Raw genomic sequence first — 24,696 nt, 5'->3', positions numbered from 1 at the left:
ACCGCATACAGATTTCATCAGCTTAAAATAGAACGCATTTTAAAAAAATCCTCCCGGTTTTTTTCTTAATCTGGAGATAAACAAAGATATATTTTCCAAAAGAATTGCTTGGTAATGTCGCGCATGTTAACGTATGCTGCATGTTAGTATTAGAACTGTGGAGTCTTCGTTTGATAGGTGAAAAAGATGGCCAGGGGGAGCAAAGAAAAGTGAAGTTCAAGATGTCGAGATGGCGCTGTGATCGTCACGTGACTAGCGGATCTCGAAGTTCGCGGTGAGAGTGTTGTACTTCTCTCTTTACCTCATCCTCACAAATCCTATTTCTACCATCCGAGGCATCCTGTTGCTGCTGCTGAACTCAGCACAACCAACAAAAAACGGGAGGGGAAAAAAATACTTATAACTTTCTCCATGATTTAAGATAAATTCCAAGGATTATTTAAAGACATGGATCAAGTTCTTTGAATTTTTATTTCCTCCCATTACGGAAAATAATCATGTGCATCATGGAGGATTAAGGAAAAAAAAAATTACTCTGACTTATACGACGGGGGAATTTTTTTACTGAAGAAAAATTATACATGTGTGTTTCGTGAAAGATTATGTGAAGTTTTGTGATAGTCGTTGAATATAATTGTTTCGTTTTTTTTTTGTTTGTTTGTTTGTTTATTTATTTATTTTTGCGAGAAGAAAAAAAAGTTACAAATTATAATTTTCGCGGAATTTGCTACAAAACGGATTAGAAAGTGATGTTGTGGCGGCGTTCGGTGCTGCAAAATTTTCCTGTCATCACCATTGGTTCGGGCGTTATTGTTGTACCTGCTGGAGTTTTGTGTCTTCTCGGCCGTGATCTAACGGATGGTCTTCTTGTTGTATCTTTGTCGGTGCGAAGAACTAACGTCTAAATGGTGCTACTGCGAGTTATTTTAGTCCAAGGTAAATATTTCGACCCTATTTTACTTTTCTTTCATTTAATTTCATACGTTCAAGTGCCTCGGAGTAACTCTTTATTTTTAGAATTAATGACGTTGACAGAATTCTCTGTCGTATATTTTTTTTCACTCTTTAAATTTCTTTCTCTTCTTATTTTGAGGAGGTGGTTTCGTTCACATTTTTTTTATTTTCATTCTCTCTCTTTTAAATAGCAAACGAAAATATATCTAAATGAAAATCCCTCGATGTTACGAGCAAAGGTGTGGGTTATAGTCCGGAGAGATAATATCGTGTTTTCGAGAAAATAAGACCTAACCAAAAAATAAGCCTTAGCATGATTCTTCAGGATGCTCCTAATACAAGCGCCCTACTCCGAAAATAAGCCCTAGTTAAAATTAGTTAGTCGAACGGACGCAGTTTTCACGCTGTTGCTACAATCGATGAATGCATTTGTAGAAAATATTATGGTATACAACTGTGTTCAAAACGTCATTCTGGAAAACAATATACATTTTCTTTCATTTTCAATTTTTTTATGAAAGCCTCATTTCTTGTTATTCCAAAGCAGGCCCCGTTTTGTTTATATGATGCTTAGAATTGAAGTTACTTCTATTTTACTGTTGCGTTTTTACATACAAGTAATACGCGAATAAAAACTTTAAATGTGCGTTTTTACGAACAATGCTATTTTTGACATTTTACTTGATTTTGAAATATGATTTCTATCATATTTTATTCAAATTTATTAATTGTATCATTACGCAATTTTAATTTGATATTTCCCTATGTATTTTTAAGGTTATGAACCAAAATCTATCATATATATTTGTCTAATCACAGTGTATTATACACAATGTGTAGAATGAAATTTCAAAAAATTCACACGAACATTAACAGATTTTTGTGTAATTTATGAGCATGCCATACAATCCTTCAAATTTCGGTCCATAACCTACATCATCACAAGTTGAATGTACTGTGTAAATAACAAAGCATTTTATTCATAGACTTTTTTGTAATCGTGGTTCGAATATTACATGAATTTCCCTTAAAATTTGACATAAAAATTTCTTCATGGAAAATAACATAGGTAGTCCAAAATGCATTTTTTTCCACTATTTCGAGACACTTTTTATTGAAAAATTTTATTAAACTTCACTCCAGTGCCATTTTATTCAAAAGTGACAAGAGAGGTGGTCCCGGACACCTTAATATATAAATTTTATTGTACGATCACCCCATCTGTTTTTTATCTAGTTGTTATACTTTTTTACCCGGTTTAAATCTTATCGAGGGCAGGCAAATCAATATTATCATGTCAATAATATGATTGACGTTTATACTTGAAGTAAATGACAATATTAATTAAGTACATAATGGTAGCATAAAACGAGGGGGGTAAACGTTCCCAGAGAGTGACTTCTCGCAAGAATGACTGCCTATCTTGAGACTCATGATATTAAACAAGCTATTGAAGGCAGGTCTGACTTGAAAACAGGGCCTACCCAGGGATTAAATCATCTCGTAGTGTATTGGTACAATACACTACGAGATGGCTACATGGCCTTAAATGCTCATTTCATAAGGACTCAATTGCTCGATATGAGAGATCAAAGACAATGATGGATCTGCAGAGAATGGTGTATGAAATTCAAATCGAAATTCGTAGACATTTGTAGACAATTAATGTAGATTTTTTTACATAAAGAAAAAAAAAAAAGACATAACCTGAAAATAAGCTTTAATGCATCTTTTGGAACAAAAATTAATACAAGACCGGGTCTTATTTTCGGGGGACACGGTATTTCTCCGATTCAGAATGTCGAAAAAATTTATAAATCGAATATCATAGAAGAAAAATGTCGAGAAAATAAGATTAATTTTTACTCTATTTTTGTTTGTTTTTTATCATATTCGAAACATATTATTACATCAAAGTCGCATTTTTCTTGTTATAGTTTGGGATTTTCATGAGGACTATACATAGTTTATTCGCAAATTCATGAATATTCTCGTTAAGAATTCATTTCGACGGCTAGCCTAAACACGATGCGGATCGTTGTAATAGATTATGTATGTTATCTATGGGCATGTGTATATGACAATATGAATCGGTTTGGTTTATTGTGCCGCTAGTTTCCAATATAACGTACAATATTAATTTAGCATGTTACTGGAGTCGATATGTTGTTGAATTTACAGAATTGATGAGTAGTTACGGATGGTGTGAAATCCAAAATCTTGAGTCTTTACTGTGGGACAAGGGGATCCCGAGCAGGGCCATAAGTAGAATTTTTGTAAGGGGGAGGGGGTAAACGTGATTTTGGCACGCCCTCTACTGTAAAATTCAATTGTTTTATAATTTTTTTGTTCCCACAATTTTTTTTTTCTGCCTTCCCATAAATTTCCTTCCCGATGCTTTTCCCTCTTTTCCACTTAGTTCTGACTGTAACCCCAGAGTTGTAAATATTTGAGCAATTTTTATGAATTACTTTATTAATTTTTTTATATTCCGATCTTTTTAATTAGTTTATTACTCCAATATTTCAATGGAAACGTTATCTGTAAAGTTAGTGTTCCGAAGTGGACCTAAAGAACTCGTTCAGACGGCACGTCTGATTCTTACGATGAAAAATCGAATCAAAAAGTCAAAAATCTATATTTTTTAGTCTATTCAAAAAAGAACCCCCAATATCTTCTTAAATTTGCCAACATTTTAATGTAAAATAAATTTTTAATGCATATTACAGCCAGCCCCACCTAATCGGATAACCGATAAATGGATACCCCGCTTAAAACGGATGAAATCCTCCAGCACAAAATTTCTCCTATAGAGGCAATGTTAAAGTTTCTCGCTGAATATGGTAATTTCAACGACTTTTCCTTGCGTAATGGAATATTACACTTCACACGTCAACTAATAATACACATCAACCACTGTGCACATTATGTTTCCATTGAATGAAACATGGACATGGACTGTGAGATTTCGAATGTCAAATTTGTTTGCTAAGCACTAAGTTGCGAAGCGATAGTGGTGAAATTACAGTCGGCTCCGCTTGATCGGATAACGGATAATGAACGGATACCTCGCTTAAATTAATAAAATCTTCTCGGCACCAAAAATTTTCCCATACAATGTTAAAGTTGCCCTTAATATGATTATTTCAACTTTACCCGCTTAATCGAATGTTACACTTCACACATCAACTGTTACTACATATAAAAATTATACACATAATGTTTTGTTGAATGAAACATTTGAAATTAATAGAAAATATGTCATATTTGATTACGATAAATACGTTTGAGAGTAGGTACTGGCCTCCACGTATTCAAGTTGTCTTCAATACTACTTACATTTAATTACTGTATTTTTATTCTCTGTTGAGCTAATAGAGAGCGCTAACTTTCTTAATAAAAAGTGAAAATCATCATTCCTAGTATAATTGAATATAATTTTCATTTTTTTGTCTGATTTATGGAAGAAGCTTCATTAATATTGATCTTTCATCAGTTTTCAATATGTAAACTATACTAACGTTGTAAAATGGCAATTGAATTGTTCCCCGCATAATCGGATATTTTGTGGTGAAATCGTTGACATCCAATTAAGCAGATCCAATTGTACTTTACGGGAATCTCACACAATTACAGAAAAATTATTATTTTTTGTATTTCTTTTAGTACTTTCAAGTACAATTGTTACGTAAGAAATGGGAAAACATGGATAAAATTGTATTTTTTCAAAATGATAAGGTACTTATTTATAATCATATACGTATTTACATTATTTTTTGGGGTAAGCACAGCAATAGAAAAAAAAACCATTGGAAAATAAATTATTTAACGTGAAAGCCTCATCGTAATAATAGCAGCATAATTTCGATAACTGAAACCTAATAATCACATGATTAAATTTCTTTTGTTGTCTAAAACCAAATATTTCATAGAAAATTCTTAAAAAAATGCTGAAAACCTGAAAACAAAATCTTGAATGGTTGAGCGGCAATTTAATTGGTTGAAATTTGAATAGTACATGATAATATTCAAAATAAATGTTGTAGATGTTTTTTAAAAATGAAATGAAAATTAACAAGGGTGAAGACGCTTGTAAAATTGCGGTTTTGAAAACGCAAGCCGATACGGTAAGCAATACGGTATATATATATTGCTTAAAATTGTTTTTCCATTTATTATTTTCAATATATGTATTTTCGTGGTAAAAAACATCAAAGATTCAAAATAATTATTTTTTCAATTAAATTTCGGATTTGTGTGTTCAGAAAAAAATAAAATAAATTTTTGAATTCTTTAATTTTTTAGTGATTTATTTTTATTCAATCAAATATTTACTACTGTCGGTTATAGTGTCAACAACTGAGAGTTGTGACTAATCCTTATGGCGAATAATAGTGATGAATCTTGCTTATAATGTCAATGAAAACGCTACGACCTCGGATATAACATTTGTTGTCGTTATTTCGTATTATTTATCATAATTAGACACCTAATTATCATAATTAGAGTGATGATATGACCAGTATATAAAACATTTGATTTTTTTACTCTTGACTTTTTATTTGAAAAAGCCAATTTCTTTCAACAAAGCTTTTTTTTATTTTAATTTATAACCTTTTCTAAAATTGGAGATGAAAGTAATTTGTATAATTTATTGATTATATCATGGTAATTATATATGATTATAAATATGAATGTCAATCTCACAAGTCTGCCGTATTTTCACTGCCATCTTAACGCATGGTCTCCATTCGAGCACGGCCCGGTGGCCCTCAAGTACAGAAAACGGCCCCATGATAGTGAGATCTGGTCAAATTTTTGACAATGATTTGTAGCTTGGTTAGCAGGTATTTCTAGCCAGATAGAGGAACCCAAGATAAATTACTCTGCCGGGGGGGGGGGGGGGGTGTGATGCTGTTACGCAGCCCTGGACGTGTTCCCCCCCCCCCCCCACCACCCGTAAAACACAGTTTAAATCACTGAAGATTTGCTGTAGCACTGCATTTCTCACCAACAGTAATTTTTAAGAAATAATTTGATTTGGCCGACAACCGGCAACATTTTTAGGGAGAATTGGCAGTGTCCCGTATTTATGATCCTAGTTTCCCTGGATTTTTTATGATCAAATATGGTCACCCTAATAAAACAACAACTTCATTCTCACTACTTTTGATTGCACAACTCTGATTATTATATTTTTTTTATACTTGAAACGTCTTGAAAACGTCAGTCTTTGTTGTAACGACACCTCGGTTATAAAGACAAAATTTCGTGGAATCTTCGATGTTGTCATAACCGAGTATGAGTATATAAATTGAAACTTTATTCAAAAACATTATGTAATTAATTTATATATAGCAAAGCATTTTCATCCAGTATTCTTTCACTATAAAACTGAACTGAAATGATTATAAATAATGGTTGATATTTTCAAAATTCAGAATAATTCAATAATAAAATTATCATGAAATATTCAAGCACAGTCTCCGTGTTAATTATATCAAACAATCAAAAGGTCGTAGATCATATTTTTACCCTCATTAAGGATGGAACTTTTTTTTTTATGAATATTAAGTGTTATTTTTTCACTTTTAACTGAGTACCCAATATATCCTGGATAATAAATGATCTGTGTTGATGAGATCATTAATTAAGTAAACCAAGTTGTACGCTTTAGTCGCTCGCGTGACCTGACGCTACTTAGAACGCCATGACCAGAACTTGTCAACATGTTTAACTAATAGAACTCGAAGTAATGCTTATGGTTGATTTTCCCACACGTGGGTTTTTTGTGATAGTTTGCTTTCGAGAATAATTTAGTGGAGAGAAATTATATCTATATATGTATAAGGGGATAATTCGGAAAACAAATCGTTATTAAAATTCTCTCATGTGTTTTTAAAAATACAAATCTTATGACCATGCTAATTTTGAGGTATACAATTGGTGCAGATATGAATCGAAAATATATTAGGCCTCGTGATTGTACCCGACTTGGGTTCCATATTATCTCGACCATTATTACTAGGCCTAAGATTTTTCTGACGTAAAAACCAGCAGAATATGCTTCATTGAATATGCATATGCTGACCATATTGCCTCGGAGAAAATACGGGAAATCGCCAATCATTGTCAAAAATAATGCCAAAGGTACACAAATGAAATTATTGCAAAATTATTCATAACTTCACCGAAAAATTGCCAATCATTGCAAAAAACGATGGCCGAGATAAATAGAATTGCCAATTACTGCTAATATTGGCTATTGATCGCTAAACGATAATCGTGTGGAAAAGAATCTAGGTTAGAAAGAACTTGGGGAAAACACCCCTCTTGATTTTCCGCTGAAATATGCAAAATAAAATACTCTAAAACAGCGTTTCACAAAGTGGGCAATATCGCTCCCCTGGTGTGCGAAGGAATGGTCCAGGAGAGCGATAGAAGCTACGGGTATAACATAGGATCCTATGAGTTCGCTTGATTTGGGGGCGATAAGATAAAAGAATCCCTGAAGAAGGGGGGGGGGGCGATGAGACAAAAAGTTTAGGAAACTATGCTCTGCAATATGAAAAATACATCAAATTACTGAAAATCACGAAAAATGTCTTAAAAACGCTGAAAACCACGAAAAAAATTGTCTATCGCGGGGAAAAAACATGCAAAAGTATAAAAATATGCAGTCACACAAATACTAGCCCTAATGATTACTTTTACGTTACTTCTTCATATACATCATTGCCAATATCATTGAAAAACACTAATAAAATTAATTCAGCCCTATATGGTCCAGTGTATATTTGATTGAATATACATGACAAATACATGTGGTCAAAAAACCCATCTCACCATTCCCCCCCCCCCCCCATTTTTTTAGGTATTTTAAAAATTGTATCTTTCAGTGTCATTTTTTTTGTACAGAATACGGCAACTTTTTTTTTGATCTGGAAAGAACCGATTCCTTGCCGGTGTCACTTTTTGAGAGCTGCTGAAATTTCACGTGTTCAGAAATTTATAAAAGCGTAAACACAAACTGACGAAATTGGAAATGAAATTTACGGAAACAACTATTCAGCTTTGCTAAGCAAGATTTTATCAGTTTATGATATGTTACGATATTATTATGGTGTTTCATTTCAAGATGTCTTGGAACAAGATTAAGCTTGATAATTAAACTAATTAGATTAATTTCAAGTGAGTAATGATAAAACTGGAAACTTTTTATTCTTCAAACGGGCATCGGGAGGATGATGTCCAAAAATAAACTGATTATTTCCAAAATTAATATATGAGGAAAAAAATATCAATTTCTCAACTGTGCAGAAGTTATTAAAATTATGAAAATTACACTATTCTACGGCATGGAGTAACTTAATAACTTAACTATGAATAATTGAAAAAGAACTTTCCATTATATCCAAAAAACTAATTATATCCTCTAGGAAAGGGAAAAAATTGAATTTATGATTTTAAAGAAGCATTTTTCATTCCAATGAATGGAGTTATTTTAGCGTTGAGGCTAATTTTCATTTCTCTTAATGCGATGCGGTTTCATTTTCTTTTACGTTTCCATTATGCACGTGGATATTTATATTTTCCGCTCGGATTAATTTCCACAATATTTCTATTAAGATGGAAATTTCAGACCGTGTAAAAAATTCTGCGCCTAGTTTTGCGAAGAAAACATTTCTACGGACGGGGTTTCACAGATTATTTGTGAATGTTTAGGTAACCCATTCCAAGTAATAGGTTTTATTTTCAAATATTGCAGCTTGTATTCATTTTGGATGTACTGCTACTATGAATATATCCTTTGAATATTTATACAGTGAAACCTCGATACAACGATACTCTGCGGAACAAGAAAAAATATCGTTGTAGAGAGGTTATATATTGAAAAGTAGCATTATCATCGGGAAGCACCAAATTTATGCTGCTGCTGTTGGCATCTCTTCTGAATAGTTCCACCATAAAATGAATTTATAAGTATTTATTCGCAGCGAAAAATTTTAAATTTTGATTAGGTGGTAAATGAAACTCAGTTTGTTGTTTCAACTTGTAAAGTAGTTTAATGCACAACACTGATGCGTACCACATGGAAAGTGCAGCTTCACGACATTTTCTTCTTCAACAGTTTTGGAGGGTAAATAGAGCGAAATACCAATGTCATTAGACCCCCTCCCACCTCCCAAAAAAATCAGGAATTCAAATAGATATTGAAGGTGATTTTGAGTAAAATATAGAAAATATTGTTGTGTGTAGTAGTGTTTAAATATCTTCAAAAACATCGTTATAGAGGGATTTATTGTAGTAAAGGATGTCTTGTATCGAGAGTAGTTTAACATTAGAATATACGCGATTCCAAACAAGAATTGAAAAAATATCATTATAGAGGGATTTCACACGTTAGAGCAAGGTTTTATCGTATTCATATAAAATGGAAGATACCAATCTGGATATGAATATATATATATATATATATAGAAGCCATATAATAATTCTCTATCGAATTCGTAGAAAATAAGAACGTTGATATAGGTGATTTCTTTGTAAGAGTTGTTCTGATGTGTTTTTGTGATTGTAAGAAGTTGCGTATTGAAAAGGTTTCCTTTACTATTCAATTATCACGCCATCTAGATCGAAAATGTTCACAATCAACCGTAATGTGACCCATGTCTCGTCAATATGTGGGCGGGGCACATGTGTGGTGTAGTAGTAGTAGGTAGGGCCTCCAAAAAATGGCTCGGGGATCCATGATGTTCTTAAGTCAGCCACCGCGTTGGGCAATTTGCCTGTTGTGGCGTTGTATTTGTATAATAATATCATAATACATATAAATATACTATAATAATATACTATAATAATATACTATAATAATATACTATAATAATATACTATAATAATATACTATAATAATATACTATAATAATATACTATAATATAAAATAAATATTGGGGAGGGGGGGGGGACACGTATCTAAAGATTCATTGTTCCAGAATTGATGAAGAATATTCAGAACTCCGGAATCGATGAAAAAATTCAGAGAGAGAGAGAGAGAAAATGCGAAATTGATGAATATTCAGAATTCTAGGATTGATGAAAAAAAGTCAGAATTTATGAATAAAAAAATCCAGAATTCCGCAGTTGCGAAGCTCAGACAACTTGTTTTTTTACAAAAAATTTATTTTTTAACTATGAATATTTTTTCTTTCACTTCTACTACCGTAAATTCGGGGCCCCTAAAACACGTGCTCCGGTGCGACCGCACCTGTAGCATCCCCCCCCCCCGTAAGAGCGGCTCTGTGTCCGGATCACCATACTTGAAAATATGAACCGATTTTGTATGTATGTTTAACTCGTGGAAATTCGCTCCAATCACTTTAAACAATCTCTAATGCGCTTCTGCTGCAGCTAACATTCCCTAAAGAAATATGAAATTGATTATTTCAAGCGGTGAATTCGTGCGTCATGGAATCCTTGCATGTTCACTTCCGTTGTAATCTCAAAATGAATGATACCTGGTAGAGTGTAGGGACCTATCTGACCGAAAAGCAAGAGCCTTATGAGTGCAGTCGTCGTTCGACGATGGTTGATAGACAAATAGGTTTGATCTGGGTAACTTCGGGTACTCGTTAATATATCTTAAGCTGAATCTATTTACTTCATCCTTCATTAGCTAATCAGTAACTTGCCTGAGACAAACGAAGACCAAAAAACAACGTGTTATGGGTAAACAATGATTTTAAAAACACTCCGACATATATTTCGGAACTCATGGGTACAGTTTTCAAGGTGAAAAAAAAATTAACCTTGAAAACGGCACCCAATTACAGCCGAAACAAACAAGAGATTAGTATAGTAGTCTTGCGCATATATGCGACTTAATCCGGGACTCGCTTTTGGTCCTAGTAGCTTCCAGTGGACGACCGGCCTTACTCCGCAGCGACGTGCAATCACCATGAAAAAATTTCATTCACCAATATTACACTTTTTTTGAGGGAACAATGATGCCATTTTTCCACTCGCATTTGCACGCCATCTACAAATTCTTTAAGAAATATTTTTTAATAATTAAATGGAACATTTTTTTTTTATCCCAAGCCCTCGAGAAAAAAATGCCACAGACAAAACGCGGTGACATTTGATCAGCTTTAAGAAATTCCGTTTTTTAAACGTACACAGTGGATCCCGCTTATAACGTTTTCAAAAAACCATAATGAAAAACGTTGTAAAGGGAAAAACGCTTTAAACGAGGAATCTGTATGAGCGTTTGTAAAGTTGAATAGTCGTAAAAAAAATAAGTCGGACAAAAATTAAATAATTCGGAAAAATTAAGTCCGACAAAATCGTTTGATCATTTTTGTCGCACCACGATCATTTTCTGTACATGAGGGCTAATTAGACCGGGACCTACTATTTATTGCCGATTCCGAACGGCAGATTTGTTTTTTATACTCGTCGAAGGGTTAGTGCGCTAACCCCCTTATGGGCAACTTCCCTTGAGGTAGCAAATTTTTCTGCGGTCTTGTCTCCGTTTTTGTTGTACCCCTATGTCAGGAAAGTTTTCTGACAAGGACGAAACGGGTATCGAACTCACGACATCTCTAAACATCTTTTGGTACTTTGAGCGAGTATCTTATCGACCTGGCTACCGCGCCCAAGTCCGACAAAAATAATCCGCAATAGCGGGAGAACGTTCTTAAGTGGGAACATAAGCGGGATCTATTGTAATCCATGAATCATATGCAGGAAAATACAATATTGTAGAGATATACGTTTTAACATTTCTTTAATTTGACAAAAAAACATTTCTCAGGTCAATTTTCAAAGTCATGCGATGACACACACACACACTAAGAACTTCTAAATTAACCCGTTAATACTTTGACAGTTTTCTTCCCAATCTCCGTCAGGATTTTGTGATTTGAATAAATGGCTTATCTCTTTCCACCGTGGAAGTCGACATGGTTTGCCGATAACAGATTGTCAATGGAATAAAAAATTTTAGAGAGTGCGTGCGGTACACTTGAACCTTCTCTCTCTCTCCGCTGTGAGTTTGTGTTTCATTTTACAGTAGATTACTATTAGGCACGATCTTCACTCAAGGGAGAGGAGAAGAAACGAGAAGGAAATCTCTAAGTAGTACCTCATTAACAATCTATCTTTTTCAAATAGTTACAGGGCCTGACTCGCAGTTTGCTGCTCTTAGACTACGACACGAAACGATGGCTTCCTTCTCACACGTTTCACCATTTACCCATTCTTTACTGTCTTCCCATTCAAACACAGCAGCTTTAACTTCACAAACAACATTGCATTGCTTGACTTCTCTCAGATCCTCCTTCCCAGTTGCCCTCGATACATACACACACACACACACGCTCACGTTGTCTATCTCTATTATGAGATTTGCTGGAGAGCGTACAGACTTTGCCAAAACTCTCGAACATCATGATGATGGTGGTGGTGCCCAAAAGCTTCTCTGTTTCCTCTCTCTTTCTCACCGTGCTTACAAATTCCGATCCTTCTCAAATATAAATGAGATTGTTCCGTGTAAGATCACAATGTATTCAGTATCGAGTGTACAGCAACAGTTTGCCCGAGGCTCATTCGTACCGAATCAAAGAGAGAGGCTGTGGTTTTGATTCGAAGCTCCCTCGTTTCGTTTTAGAGATTTCCTTGAACTTGATGATCAATGATATAGAGTAAGGTTTTTCGAATTTTCGTGGTAAACACTTTCTTCGTAGAGATTCCACAACAGATTTATCGCCATGTTGTTCGTAGAAATTCTCATTTCAATTTATGTACTTTTCCCCCCGGAGTTCATCCTGAAAATTTCCATCGAATCTTTCAAGTTGGTTAATCCAAACTTTTATATTGAATTCTTCGAAAATCTACTGGTGGAGTGCATACTTGAGTCATTGGAATCGCTATGGGATTCCACTATCATTTTTGGGATTTCTCGCATTAGGATTTTTCGCATTTTTTATCAGTAAAGCGTTCAGTTTTTTCTTTCAAGAAAAAAACATCATATGCTCTGCATCGTTTACATTAAGAATGTTAGATTTGAGCAGCTCTGAATGTAAGCGAAGTAAGAAAATCAGTGAAAAATGTTTATTATATTCTTCTTATTTCGATTACTGCTTTAAATATCGATCTTTCCTGCTGTTTTGAAGCATTATTTCAAATAGATTAGTATAGTGATTTGATGAAATGTCGGATGAAATCATATCGAGCCCCCTCCCCCGCATGGAAACAAGACCCTCCCCCCATTTATCAAGGCATTCACGAATTTCTCTAAATCTCTATAGACATTTCATAAAATACGTTTTAAAATTTAAGTTTTAGAGAAGGAAATATTGATATAATTTGAGTTTTAGAGAAGCGAAATATTGATCTTTCTTGCTGCTTTAAAACTTCATTTCAAACAGATTAGTGTAGGGATTTGGTGAAATTTCAGATCAAATCATTATTCAAAAAATCCTCCATGGAAACAAAACAGTTCTCCGATGCATTTTTCTGTAAAGTAATCAATAGTCAAGCATTTCTCTCTCTACGTCTATAAACATCTCATGAAATACGTTTTAAAATCTGAGTTTTAGAGTTCGGTCGACTTCTTCTTTTCCAATTATTCTTGGTATTTTTTCACGTGATTTGACTTCATTAGCATGAGAACATATCTCTTTCAACGTTATCGAGTGAATTTTTGAATTTCTGAACCAATTCTTTCTTTTTGCAAAATCAAATGATTTTGTGGCATTTGGCTTAAAATTCCGTAATATATATACGGTGTTTCAGGATTTTATTTCTAAACTAGTAAAGTATACAGTTGGTATTTTTTTTCAATTTAAAATTACTGTTCGAATTGTTTCAGTGGCATCTGGCTTATTGTTTGCATTGTTTGGTCTATCTCAGTGGCATGCCGTAAACTGATTAGGCCGCTGAACAGATTTAATATCGGAGGCTCGAGTGCCAATTTTTTTTACTACTGATCAGCTTATATCGGACGCGTTGCCTCGTTTGCCCAATTTAAATTGAACCAACAAAACCCTATTTCATTCCGTTCGTCGCGATTCTTGCACCAGTCGAATTTTTTTTAGATACGATATGATAGTATGACTCAAATGACCTAAAAAATGATACTTCCTCTTTCTCGCAGCAAACTGTTCACTGTAAACGATATATCAGCAAGAAAACCGTGATTATATGATCGAAATCTGTGTCTTTCTCTTTCTGTCTTTACATACCATACTTACGGACTCTTTTAGTGAATGACTTCACGGATCGGCATAAATGGGAAATATTTAAACTCTACTATTATATAAATGCGAGAAACATCATTGAGTTGAAACTTTTGCTGCCCGCAAGCGAATAAACATAAAACTCTCTGTTAGAGTTTGCAGCATCAAAATGAACAAAAATCGGCAGGATAACATATGTTGTTTATTTTTATGTTTTACACCGTTATAAATTTCATGTTCCATAATATCGGTTGCTATGTTTTTATGTTTACCGCAAAACTTCAACTACTTTTCAGTGTGCTGAATATGAATTACGGTTAAGAAATTGTTCAGGAATACCGCTACCAGTGTTACCCGGAAAAATTATTTTGAAGAATAATTTCACCCCTCTGCAAAATTTTAACGGGTAGCTCTCAAAAAAGAGGGACAGTTTTTTTTATGAAGAACTATAAAATAACTTTATTGGGGAAAAATGATCTAAAATTTGAAAGGGGGTTTCACTGCTGAATGAAATTCGGAGGAATAAAATTGAATTTTGATGCGGGAATCACGCATCTAGATGCTTATTGACGAACACTTACCGCTACTATGCGTATTGTAACAGAAAGTAAAGTCATGTTTGACTTGGCGTGTTGGTTAGAAAACTTTTCCGGATACCAAAATGACCGGGGTTCGTTTCCCGGCGAAGGCTAGCAGACTTTCCTGTCCGAGTTCACACCTTGTCATTGATATACAGAAAGGCTCTTTCATTTTACGGATCTGTGTTTGGAACGGAAATTATTCGTAAACCAGGTAGTGACTAAGCCTTTAATTGATTACCTTGCCTTAAAAGAGCTCTCCTCATTCCACCGAATGGGTGCTTCCATTATAAACACAAACCGATTCCCAAATTCAAGGCGATAACGAAGCACCACGATCTATTGTATTTGTATGTTTACGGTTTCGGTAACCCACGGGAAATTTTTTTGTAAATAATGGGAGAACCTTTCGGGCATATTTCGTGTTCCAATAACACAAGCTCCTTCCGAACTATATTTACGTCAAGCAATTGATGAATGGTATAGCTTGGGCAAGGCATAAAAATGCTTCTTTTATATCCACCGGGGCTTATAATTTATAAATCGAGTGGAGGAATCTATCACACTGAACGCAACAATAACAATACAAGCAGGTTTTTTTCTTAGTTTTTCCGCAACAGGGATGCCGGTATCCACCATATTGTGCTTTTATCACTAAAGAATATAAGGGAAGAGGAGAAATAAATTTGTTTTGGCACCGGAAGGCGATTCGGTAGACAGTTTTCGCTAGTATTATGTAATACACTAAAGCTGTATTTTCCACTGTTATACAGGCAAGAATTTATTCATATTATTTTTTTACCCATATGAAACAAAGTGCTTCTTATAACAAAGGTATTTATTCTTCTCTCTCTGGTTTTAAGGCTTTCAGTTCCTTTACTGGAGATGCCTGCGAATTATGAAGCTGGGGCTTGAGGCAAAATGCCTATAGGCCCTGTCTTAGAATAAACAGATAAATAATATTTATGGCCTGGATCGGGGAACTTATCACAAAAAAAAAAATCGATAAATATCAGTTTGACAGAAATTTCAAAAAGAAAACGGTCTCTTTAACAGTTTTAAAACATGTCCAAATCGAAAAAAATTCTTATCAATATCTCGGATATTTGTGATTAAAGAAAGAATTTCTCGTCTTATTCCGTGGAATGTTTCGAAATTCTTTTATTTGTGTAGGATTCCGGCAAGTCTTTTTTTCCCCAATCGATCGATATCCATTTACGATATCACTAATAGAAATGGATTTCGAAATACTCGGTAACATTTTATATTTACTGTAGTTTTTCACGAAAAACGGAAAAACATACTGAGAAAGTATTTGGGGTATTCAATACTTCAAACGTATTTTATTTTACGAAATTATTGTACACGCGTGTGCAAAAGTTAAGGACGGAGTACTTTTTTTGCATGTGGTCACTTTTGGTCTAGTGTATATATGAATATACATGTGGTGAAAAAAAAACCCCCATAATATCAATTTCTTTTCTCAAATTGTTTAGTATTAAGTACAACACTTTTTTTTATCTCGAAAGAGTCGATTTCTTGTAGGTGTCATTTTATGAGAGCTGCTGAAATTTTATGTGTTCGGAGATATATAAAGTCGCAGCAAATTGAGGGCATATCGGATATAAAATTTAAGGTAGTAACAAAGGTAATTTGCATGACTCATAAATTGAGTTGTGAGGAATATGACTGTAAATGCAGTGGATCCCACTTATAAAGTTCCCGTTTAGAACGTTTTCCCGCTTGGTACGACATATTTTCGGGGTCCCAAATTAAAGTAAAACTCATTGAGAATTCTCCCGTTTGAAGCGTTTTCTCGCTTACAACGAGGTTTTCACAAAAATATTAATAGCGGGATCCTCTCTATTCATATCACGTATTTGCCAAATTAATTTTTTTTTTTTGCGTGAAATACATTTTAGCATACTTGCTGTAACATTTTTTTTTTCTCACCAAGGGTTATTTATAAAAATAATATTTTGTAATGTCGTCCACATTTCTCATGACGGTGAGAATCAACGACATCCCTTATGAATTATCCCAACTTCCCGTATTTTTCCCAATCAAATCGGTCACCTTAACTTAATCATGAAGAACTTCATTCAAAGTATTTGATTACCTAAGATGATATTTTTTGTCAAAAAAGGTCTTGGAAACGCCAACCTCGGTTATAACGACAAAATTTCGTGGAACCTTCTATATCGTTACAACCAAGTTTGACTGTAGTGGAGAATAAATGATGACTGTGTAGGAAACTAGTGAAGATATTTATGTGCTTGCAACCATTAATACATTTCTCTATTTCTCTCGCTCATTCTCTTTTTTACGACCATCGGTTCTGATTTTTGGAGATCACCCCCTCGCATACATCATCTCTATTGTCTACGATGATTTGTTGCTATTTTGATAGGTCTTAATCCTAAAATTCATCCGAGGTCGCGTATGGTACCAGAATAAATGGTCGGATTAAAACTCATCGAGTGATATAAGTATCAAAAGGAACTTTTGCGGATATAAAAGAAGAACAAAACCCTTTTTGATGATCCATCTATACTCTCTGCGTACTACCATCAGCGTATATATAGCGGGGGATTTTCCTCGACTTATGTTGTTCTCCGTCCCAATATAACAAACGATGCCATGAATTCCAAGATCTTTGGCTCAGACCATCGACTTGGGAGTTGACGACGAATGTTACAGTGGCCGTCGTCGTCGTCGTCGTGAGGGGATCCATGGTACATGATGATTGTACGTAGTCTTCTTCTATTTTCTTTCTGTCCCAACCCCTCACGGAATCGGCGGGAGAAGACACTATTTTAAGTCTTACGTAAGGGTAAACTTTTCATTTATTTTTTTTTTTTTTATAAATCTTCTTAAGTCGTTTTGTGTGTTGTGTGTGTGTGTGTGTGCGTGTGCGTAAAAACGCACGAGGAGCTCGTGCTCGACTCCATGACGAGGTGGAGAAGATGTAAGTATAAAGGAACTAAATGCGGAAGTCGAACTAAAAAAAAAAACAACACAAGGAGAAAACGTGTGGAGAGATTATAAGTAGAATAGAAAAAAAAGTTGTTAATAATGATAATGGTAATAAATGAAAGAAAAAAGAAAGAGAGAGAGAGAGAAAGACTCGAGGACGAATTTTTGAATTGTGGCAAATGACGGTGTTGTAAAGGATAGAGAAGAGATGTATGTGTGGTTGTGGTGACAAACAGCGTATTTGATTTCAAGCGTGCGACAATAATAACGATCGAGGGGAAAAAATATATATACAAGATGAAAGTCATGAAACTAATGGCATCGGATATAGTCAAGTAAGAAAAGAAAGATGAGAGAGATTTCACGAGTTTTTTGCATTTTTGAGATGTCGCGTCTAAAGAACTAATTGATGACAAACGCTTTCAAAGCCCTACTTATCTGGGAAATTCGTGTGAATCGGGTTTTTTTTTCACCCAATTCAGATCAGGGATATATAGTAAGGAACTATCTCATCCCTTTGAAGTTGCTCTTGCCGTCTTGGCTCAGTGGGCGTGGTCTCGAATCAGGTGCGTGACTTCAATGCTCTAATGCAGTTGACATCACTTATTAATATCACCGATAATGTTATCATTCTGGTATTGTTATCGCTTTTGGAACTAACCAATATAAAAGAATATGAAAATATTCGTTTATAGTTATCGGTTCTTCGGATTATATTATCAATTTTTTTTTTCAGTCGGGAGTTGTTGTTTTTTTTGCCTAATCGGAAGCTAAAGTTTAACCAAACTTTAATTTTTTTCCTGTAAGTTATCGTTATCAGGCTGCAAGAGTATGTAGGCCGTTAGAAGGTATTCCCCACTCCCATTGACGATTTCCGTTGACATTTCTGTACGTAATGTCGTAATCAGTCCACAGTAATCGCTGTGACCCTTATACGTGTGGAGCTGCTTTTGCAATAGTCTTCCTACAGTGAAGGCAAATGTATGAGGAAAAAGAAGCGCTTTCTTTCAGTTCTTAATCAGTTTTGACCAGATTCAAATTTCTTTTCCAGGAAGGCTTTCTCAAAGGGTCTATGAGACGTATTGTGCAAATTAAGGAAAAATATCGTAATTTTTTTCATTAAACATTAGGCAGTTCCGTTCTAACACCTCACAACGGCTGAATAAGAAAAATGCAGAATTTTAGTTTAAGGTGGGGGGGGGGGGGAGTTCCCGTTTTAAAATAGAATAAAAAAAATGGGGACGATTGAACATTGTACAACCAATTATGTGGCAAAGAAAAACAGTTGTCCCATTTCACTAACACCCATTTACCATACGTCCTGTTCGACCAAACGGGATTTTTTTCGAATATAGTTATCGTTAGCAGACCAAGATCTCACCAAGTGGTTCAGTGCGCTAACCCTTCGGCAGGGGACTTCCTGCGATAGTGATTTGATCTGCACTGGTTACTTCCACGTGCCTCTTTGTCTGCGTCTAGCGCCGGTGTTTATCCCAGTACTAGGGGCCGTTCCAACGCCAGTTATGGTTTTCTTACTGCTCCGATCACTTTGCAATGCGTAAAAGTGAGTATCGCATTTGAATTTTTGATATTTTGTTGCTGTAACCGTTGGTGCTAGATTTTGTAGAGCTAGAGTTTTGTTTCTCTTCTCATTCTCGAACGAATACTCTGATACGCCTATATCTCGAATTGCATTAGTATCCGCTGATTTTTGTGGCCACCAGGGGTTCGTATATCGACTGTTATTTTATTACTAATCAGTATATAAAATTTATTTTCTTGATTTTCATGTATGCGTGTCTTCTGTTTATGCGTGCGCGCTCACGCTCGTGCGCGCGTGTGTTTATTCTCTATACAAACCTGCAATTTTAGATCACTATTCACCAAATTTTGCTTTAATACCCCATCCTAACCAGAACATAGCCCATCGCTTTGTCTCAAAGAAGAATTATATGCTGGAAAAATTTCTTTAATACCAAACAGGATCCGACTTGAACGATAGGCTACTTTAAAACTTGTCAGGTCTTGGTAAAAACTGGCAAAAAATTGACGGACAACAATGGTTCGTAAGCCTCAATAAACACTTTATTGAGTTAAAAGCCGAAAAAACGTCAAAATGTAAATACGTATGTATAGTCGAATCGTGCTTCACACAAGTATTTTCCAACACAAATGACACAGATCGTTCATCTGCAAGCAGACGAAAATTTAATTCTAATTGAATGAAAATTATTTACACAATTGTAATGGCGCAAATATTATTAATATTAACAAGGGTGCAAGCAAAATTAGACCCACACAATACATACTACTGAACCGCGGAATTATGTGTCTCGTAAACAATCTTTTGCGAATTGTGTCAAGTAAGTGATCGTGGTGTATGATATGATAAACCGTATTTTTTCTCGAGTATAATCAGCGGGTTATATGTCGAAAAGCACTGGAATTTCTTGATTTAAGGATTATCTACTGCCGCATCTTCTCTGCAATTTTTTTTCTGAACAACCTGTTGGAGTAGAAATAAATTTAAAAAAAAATAGCTTTTCAAAAATTCATGGGTTACGTATGATTAAAAATCGACATTTCTGCAAAACATGTCAAAAACCCCCCACCGTTATTTAAAATTTCATTTATTGAGGAATGAAATTTCTACATACAGATTATACTAGCGTCATCTATGGCTAAATATGAAGGGTGTTGATTTTATGCAGAAAATTACGGAAGCCATCAAAATTGCTATAAATTTGGTGACAAAATATCTTTTAGAAGAAAATTGATAATTAATTCGAAATAAATAACCATTAGTTATCAATTATTAGTTTTCTTCATTGTGTATGCTCATGTTTTGCGTTGCTGTTAAATTATAGTATGAATAGCCTTTAATGACATTTTTTTTTCAGCCACATCGTAAGCTAATTTGACTGTTGTGGTCTTTGTATGGAATAAATTTCTTTATTGGACCTTTCGTATTAATGACGATATTTTTAACATTATCATTTAATGGTAGTAATTAATTACAACATTCGAATCAATCAAATAAACCATAAGTTTTATACATAATATAATCTTGTTTTATCCTTACATTTATTCTTTCCGAAAGAGATAGTTAACGAACATGAACAATGGGGGAAAACCCATGTTGAAATGTTAAAAGAGTAATAATTCCAACGATTCGTTGGCATTTTTTTGTCTTTACATTGTCTCATTTAACACTTAGGGCCAAGAAGAACAAAGAGTTCGCCATTTAGGACTCGCAGGTGGGAACGACGTGGCTTAGATTAATGGTCAAACCCCGGGTATGACGGAGACCAAACAAAAAAAAGGGGGCATGCCGACCTCTTCTTCTGGAAATCATTAATCTCGAGAACTTTTGCGATCAATCGCAACACAAAACGAAATTATATACGTTAGTATTTAATGTCCGGACCTCTTTTGTTCCCGAGACGATGCTAATTTTCACCATTAAATGAAGGAAAAAAAATACTATTTACCATTAAATTCCGTTATTGTATGTGGTGGGTATTTGCAGCCAATAAACTTCTTTTTTGAAATAATTCCCAAGAATAGTTTTCAAACTTATTCACAAAGACCTAGTAATACGAGGTTGATTTTGGAATCATTTTGTAGCTCTGCGTCAGAAGGGGGCATGAAGATTACCGTGACCATTTTGCAGAAACATATTTTGTGAAAATCTAGAGACTTTTGTCTTAGTTGAGGAAGGATATACAGACAAACTCGGTTATAATGACCGCGGTTGTAACGACATTAAGGCTATGACGATATGGGAATAAGCCGCAGCTGCGACTGATTCCCCATACAGAATAATGCTAATGAACCTTACTTATAACGTCAACGAAAACACAACGACCATATATATGTCACTGTGAAAGACCCGAAACCGACCACTGTCACTGTGAACTGTCAGTGTCACTGAACCGAAACTGTCAGAGACGAAGACCGAAACTGTCAGAGACGAAGACCGAAATTGGAGAATATCGACATTTACCATGCACTGATGGTGAATATCCGAAATATTTGGTTATATTATACATTCGGACTGTCGCCGGTGTATGTCGGCAATCACAGGTAAGCTCTGGTGGGGGGTCCAAACGAGAAGTCAAAAAGACACAACCAGAGAGGCGCCAAATCCTTGTTGTGGATCTTTTTTGCCGGTTGTGGTGAAAACAGAGTCGATAATTTTAGGTCGAAGGGTGCCTCTTTATCGGCCCGAGGAGTGAAGCAACGTCCGAGCCGAAGTTCGGGCGGGCGGTGAAGCCGTTTACGGGCCGCAGGCCCGCGCCGAACGGAGTTCTGCCTAAAGAGGTATTTACCAATAAAGTAGTCGAAAATAGCAAGCGCCCAACGAGGGCCCTGCTCTATCATTTACAAAAAATATTTTTATTCAACATTCACCATCAGTGCATGGTGAATTCGTCAGATTTCGGTCTTTCACATATATATATATATATATATATATATATATATATATATGTCACCGTGGCTTTTACCCGAGGAATTCCTAGAATTAAAAACTAGAATATGGAGTGCATGTTTGTCCGATGTTCTTTTAATATGTTACGATGAAAATAATGGGAAAAAAACCATTTATTTATATACACATGTTAGACTACGGAAGTACTCGTCGTTTAGTCTCCATCTATTCTACTCATATTGGCAGTGCCCTAAAAGCCATTGGTCTCTATTGTGATGTTACTTTTATTTCTGGTACTTATAGCAAACTATGGTGTCTTTCCATGGATCGGGATCAGTTATCATTTTCCTCTTATCTGCATTCGTTATTTCTTCCACCTTAATATTTCATTTGCAGGAATGTCCGAAAGATGTCCGAAGGAAATTACTCCTAAGCCCACCGACTTCAATGAATACGGCAGGATCTCCGACAAATTGCTTGTCCCTATCTGGTACCACTACATCATTTTGTTAAGTTATATGTGCACGTGCAGTTCCACTGGAAGCTACGGGAAAAGAAATAGAAAGATTCTCATTTCGGAAAATAAATTTTATATCATCAATGAATTGCAAATTCACCTCAAATTTAATATCACCATTTGAGAGATTGTTTGCAGATTTTGTTACTGAGCATTAATTAAAATTGAACATTTTCTTCCAATAGTACATTACACAGATATAAATGTACCATTATCAAAACAAAGCTCTCTTCTAGTTTTATTAATTATTATTTATTTATCCTAACTATTTATACCTAGCATGGTATGGGGCTTTATGTATAGCATGTTATTGCATCTCTGATTATAATTTTTACGGTTAAAAAAGTCTTAGAAACGTCATCCTCGATTTTAATAATAACGTGATCAGAGCACGTATACCCAAGAGATCGTTACAATCTGTCCAGGGAATTTGTTAGTGTTAGTAGACATCCATGCCCGACCCGGGATTCGAACCCAGACAGTCAGAAGCTAGCTCCCTAACACTGGACTGCCAGGCGGCAAGTCAATCAAGTCAATCAAATCAATTATAATGACAAATTCCGTGGAATCTCCGATGTCGTTGTAACCGAGTTTAACTGCAATACTAATATAATGAAGGAGAGAAGATAGATAAGAAAAATAATATTATATGAATCCTGTAAAGATCATTTAAGCAAGAGAAATGGATCTCGGCCTACTTATGAACCACGTTTTTGTCTATCTCAAGCAGGGCTTACATGGGAAAGTTATGGATATTTGGCGGAGTTTTTGTTAACATTACACTCCAGTTTCAGAGCTACAGTTGGGAGCCTGTAGCAGGGGAGTACGCACGCACGGTTGACCTTTGTTGGGGAGGAGGGTGACACCGGACTTGGACAATTGCACAAAAGGAAAGTCTCTCGAAAAAATTTTTAATTCCCAACCTTCAAAAGAAGCATTTTAACCTCTTAACGGTATCTCTGTCCTAGAAATACATTCGAGCTCTTTCTCTCCCCCTTCCTTCGGGACTCTTCATGGTAACCTTGTAAACGAAAATTGTTTTTTTCCCCTTCCTTTCACCTCAGCATTGCCCATTTATTTTTTCTCCCTCGCTACGATATAATGGTTAGAATAGTATAGTGCAATATATACACAGGGAAATGGTAGCTCTGGAAGAGGTAGAAAGAACGGAAACCCTACTCTCTCCTCTCATCCTTTTTTTACCTTCATTTCCCATGTGTGCGCAATGATACTAGTTTTTGAGATTTATCTCTGCTAGTTAAATTGCACATTATCTGAGTTGCTTTTTTTGTCAAAATCCTGTACGTATAGTGGTGAAATCAGTAGAAATTTATCAAGGTAGCATGTAAAAAGCCTTTCCTATCGATATTTTGATTTTTACCAAAATATTGAAAGATATTTTTCCCCGTTATGAGGGCGCGCCATGTCCTCCTTGTTCTCTTGAGTACGCTTCTCACTAATACCATGAGTTCCTACGTTGACGAAGAATCAGAAAGATACTCCAGACTTTCTCAAAGGGACACACTTTACCAAGGGTATCCTACATTTTTGTTTTCTTGGGCCACATTTGAGTAACGGAAAAGCTTTTAGAACCGTATTAAGATTAAGGAAACTTTCGGGCCACACCGGAAATGCTAATGATAGCTGATGCATTTTGGATCCAAATTTACCATTCTAACTGAGGGAAATTAGCAAACTCTTTACTATTCGCTTTGGTTGTGAAACATACAGGGTAATTTAAAATGAAGGATAATATAAAAAAATTGCCACTGTAATCAATTTATTTCTCAACTTGATGTGAAGAAAACTTGAACTCTCCAAGTTTAATTTGGCAACACTGAAAAGATGCCATCTTCTAAAAGTTCGATGTGAGCGCTATTATTTAAAGAAGAAACATAAGTGAAACACAGGATGCCCCATAAATTCGTAAATAGTTAAAAATTCATCAAAATTGAAGGAATTGGTATATTTGAATGCGGTTTGGGAAAAAGTTATTTTCC

General features: G+C 35.1%; 1 protein-coding gene across 1 annotated transcript in view; it reads left to right on the top strand.

Moving 5' to 3' along the window:
* The first annotated feature begins 304 nt into the window (after positions 1 to 304).
* The window catches only part of LOC149090068 (uncharacterized), a 193,974-nt gene continuing 169,582 nt past the window's right edge, over positions 305 to 24,696 (top strand). Inside the window, exon 1 of the mRNA XM_089232114.1 lies at positions 305 to 936. Coding sequence (XP_089088240.1) covers positions 906 to 936 — 31 coding nt within the window. The 5' untranslated portion in view covers positions 305 to 905. The remainder of the gene's footprint in view (positions 937 to 24,696) is intronic.

The sequence above is a fragment of the Pholcus phalangioides genome, unplaced genomic scaffold, assembly GCF_987345545.1.
Source record: "Pholcus phalangioides strain wild (caught in Gottingen) unplaced genomic scaffold, Ppha-v1.0 ptg000001l_1, whole genome shotgun sequence".
NCBI lineage: Eukaryota > Metazoa > Arthropoda > Arachnida > Araneae > Pholcidae > Pholcus > Pholcus phalangioides.
This window is presented reverse-complemented; position numbering and strand designations above follow the sequence as displayed.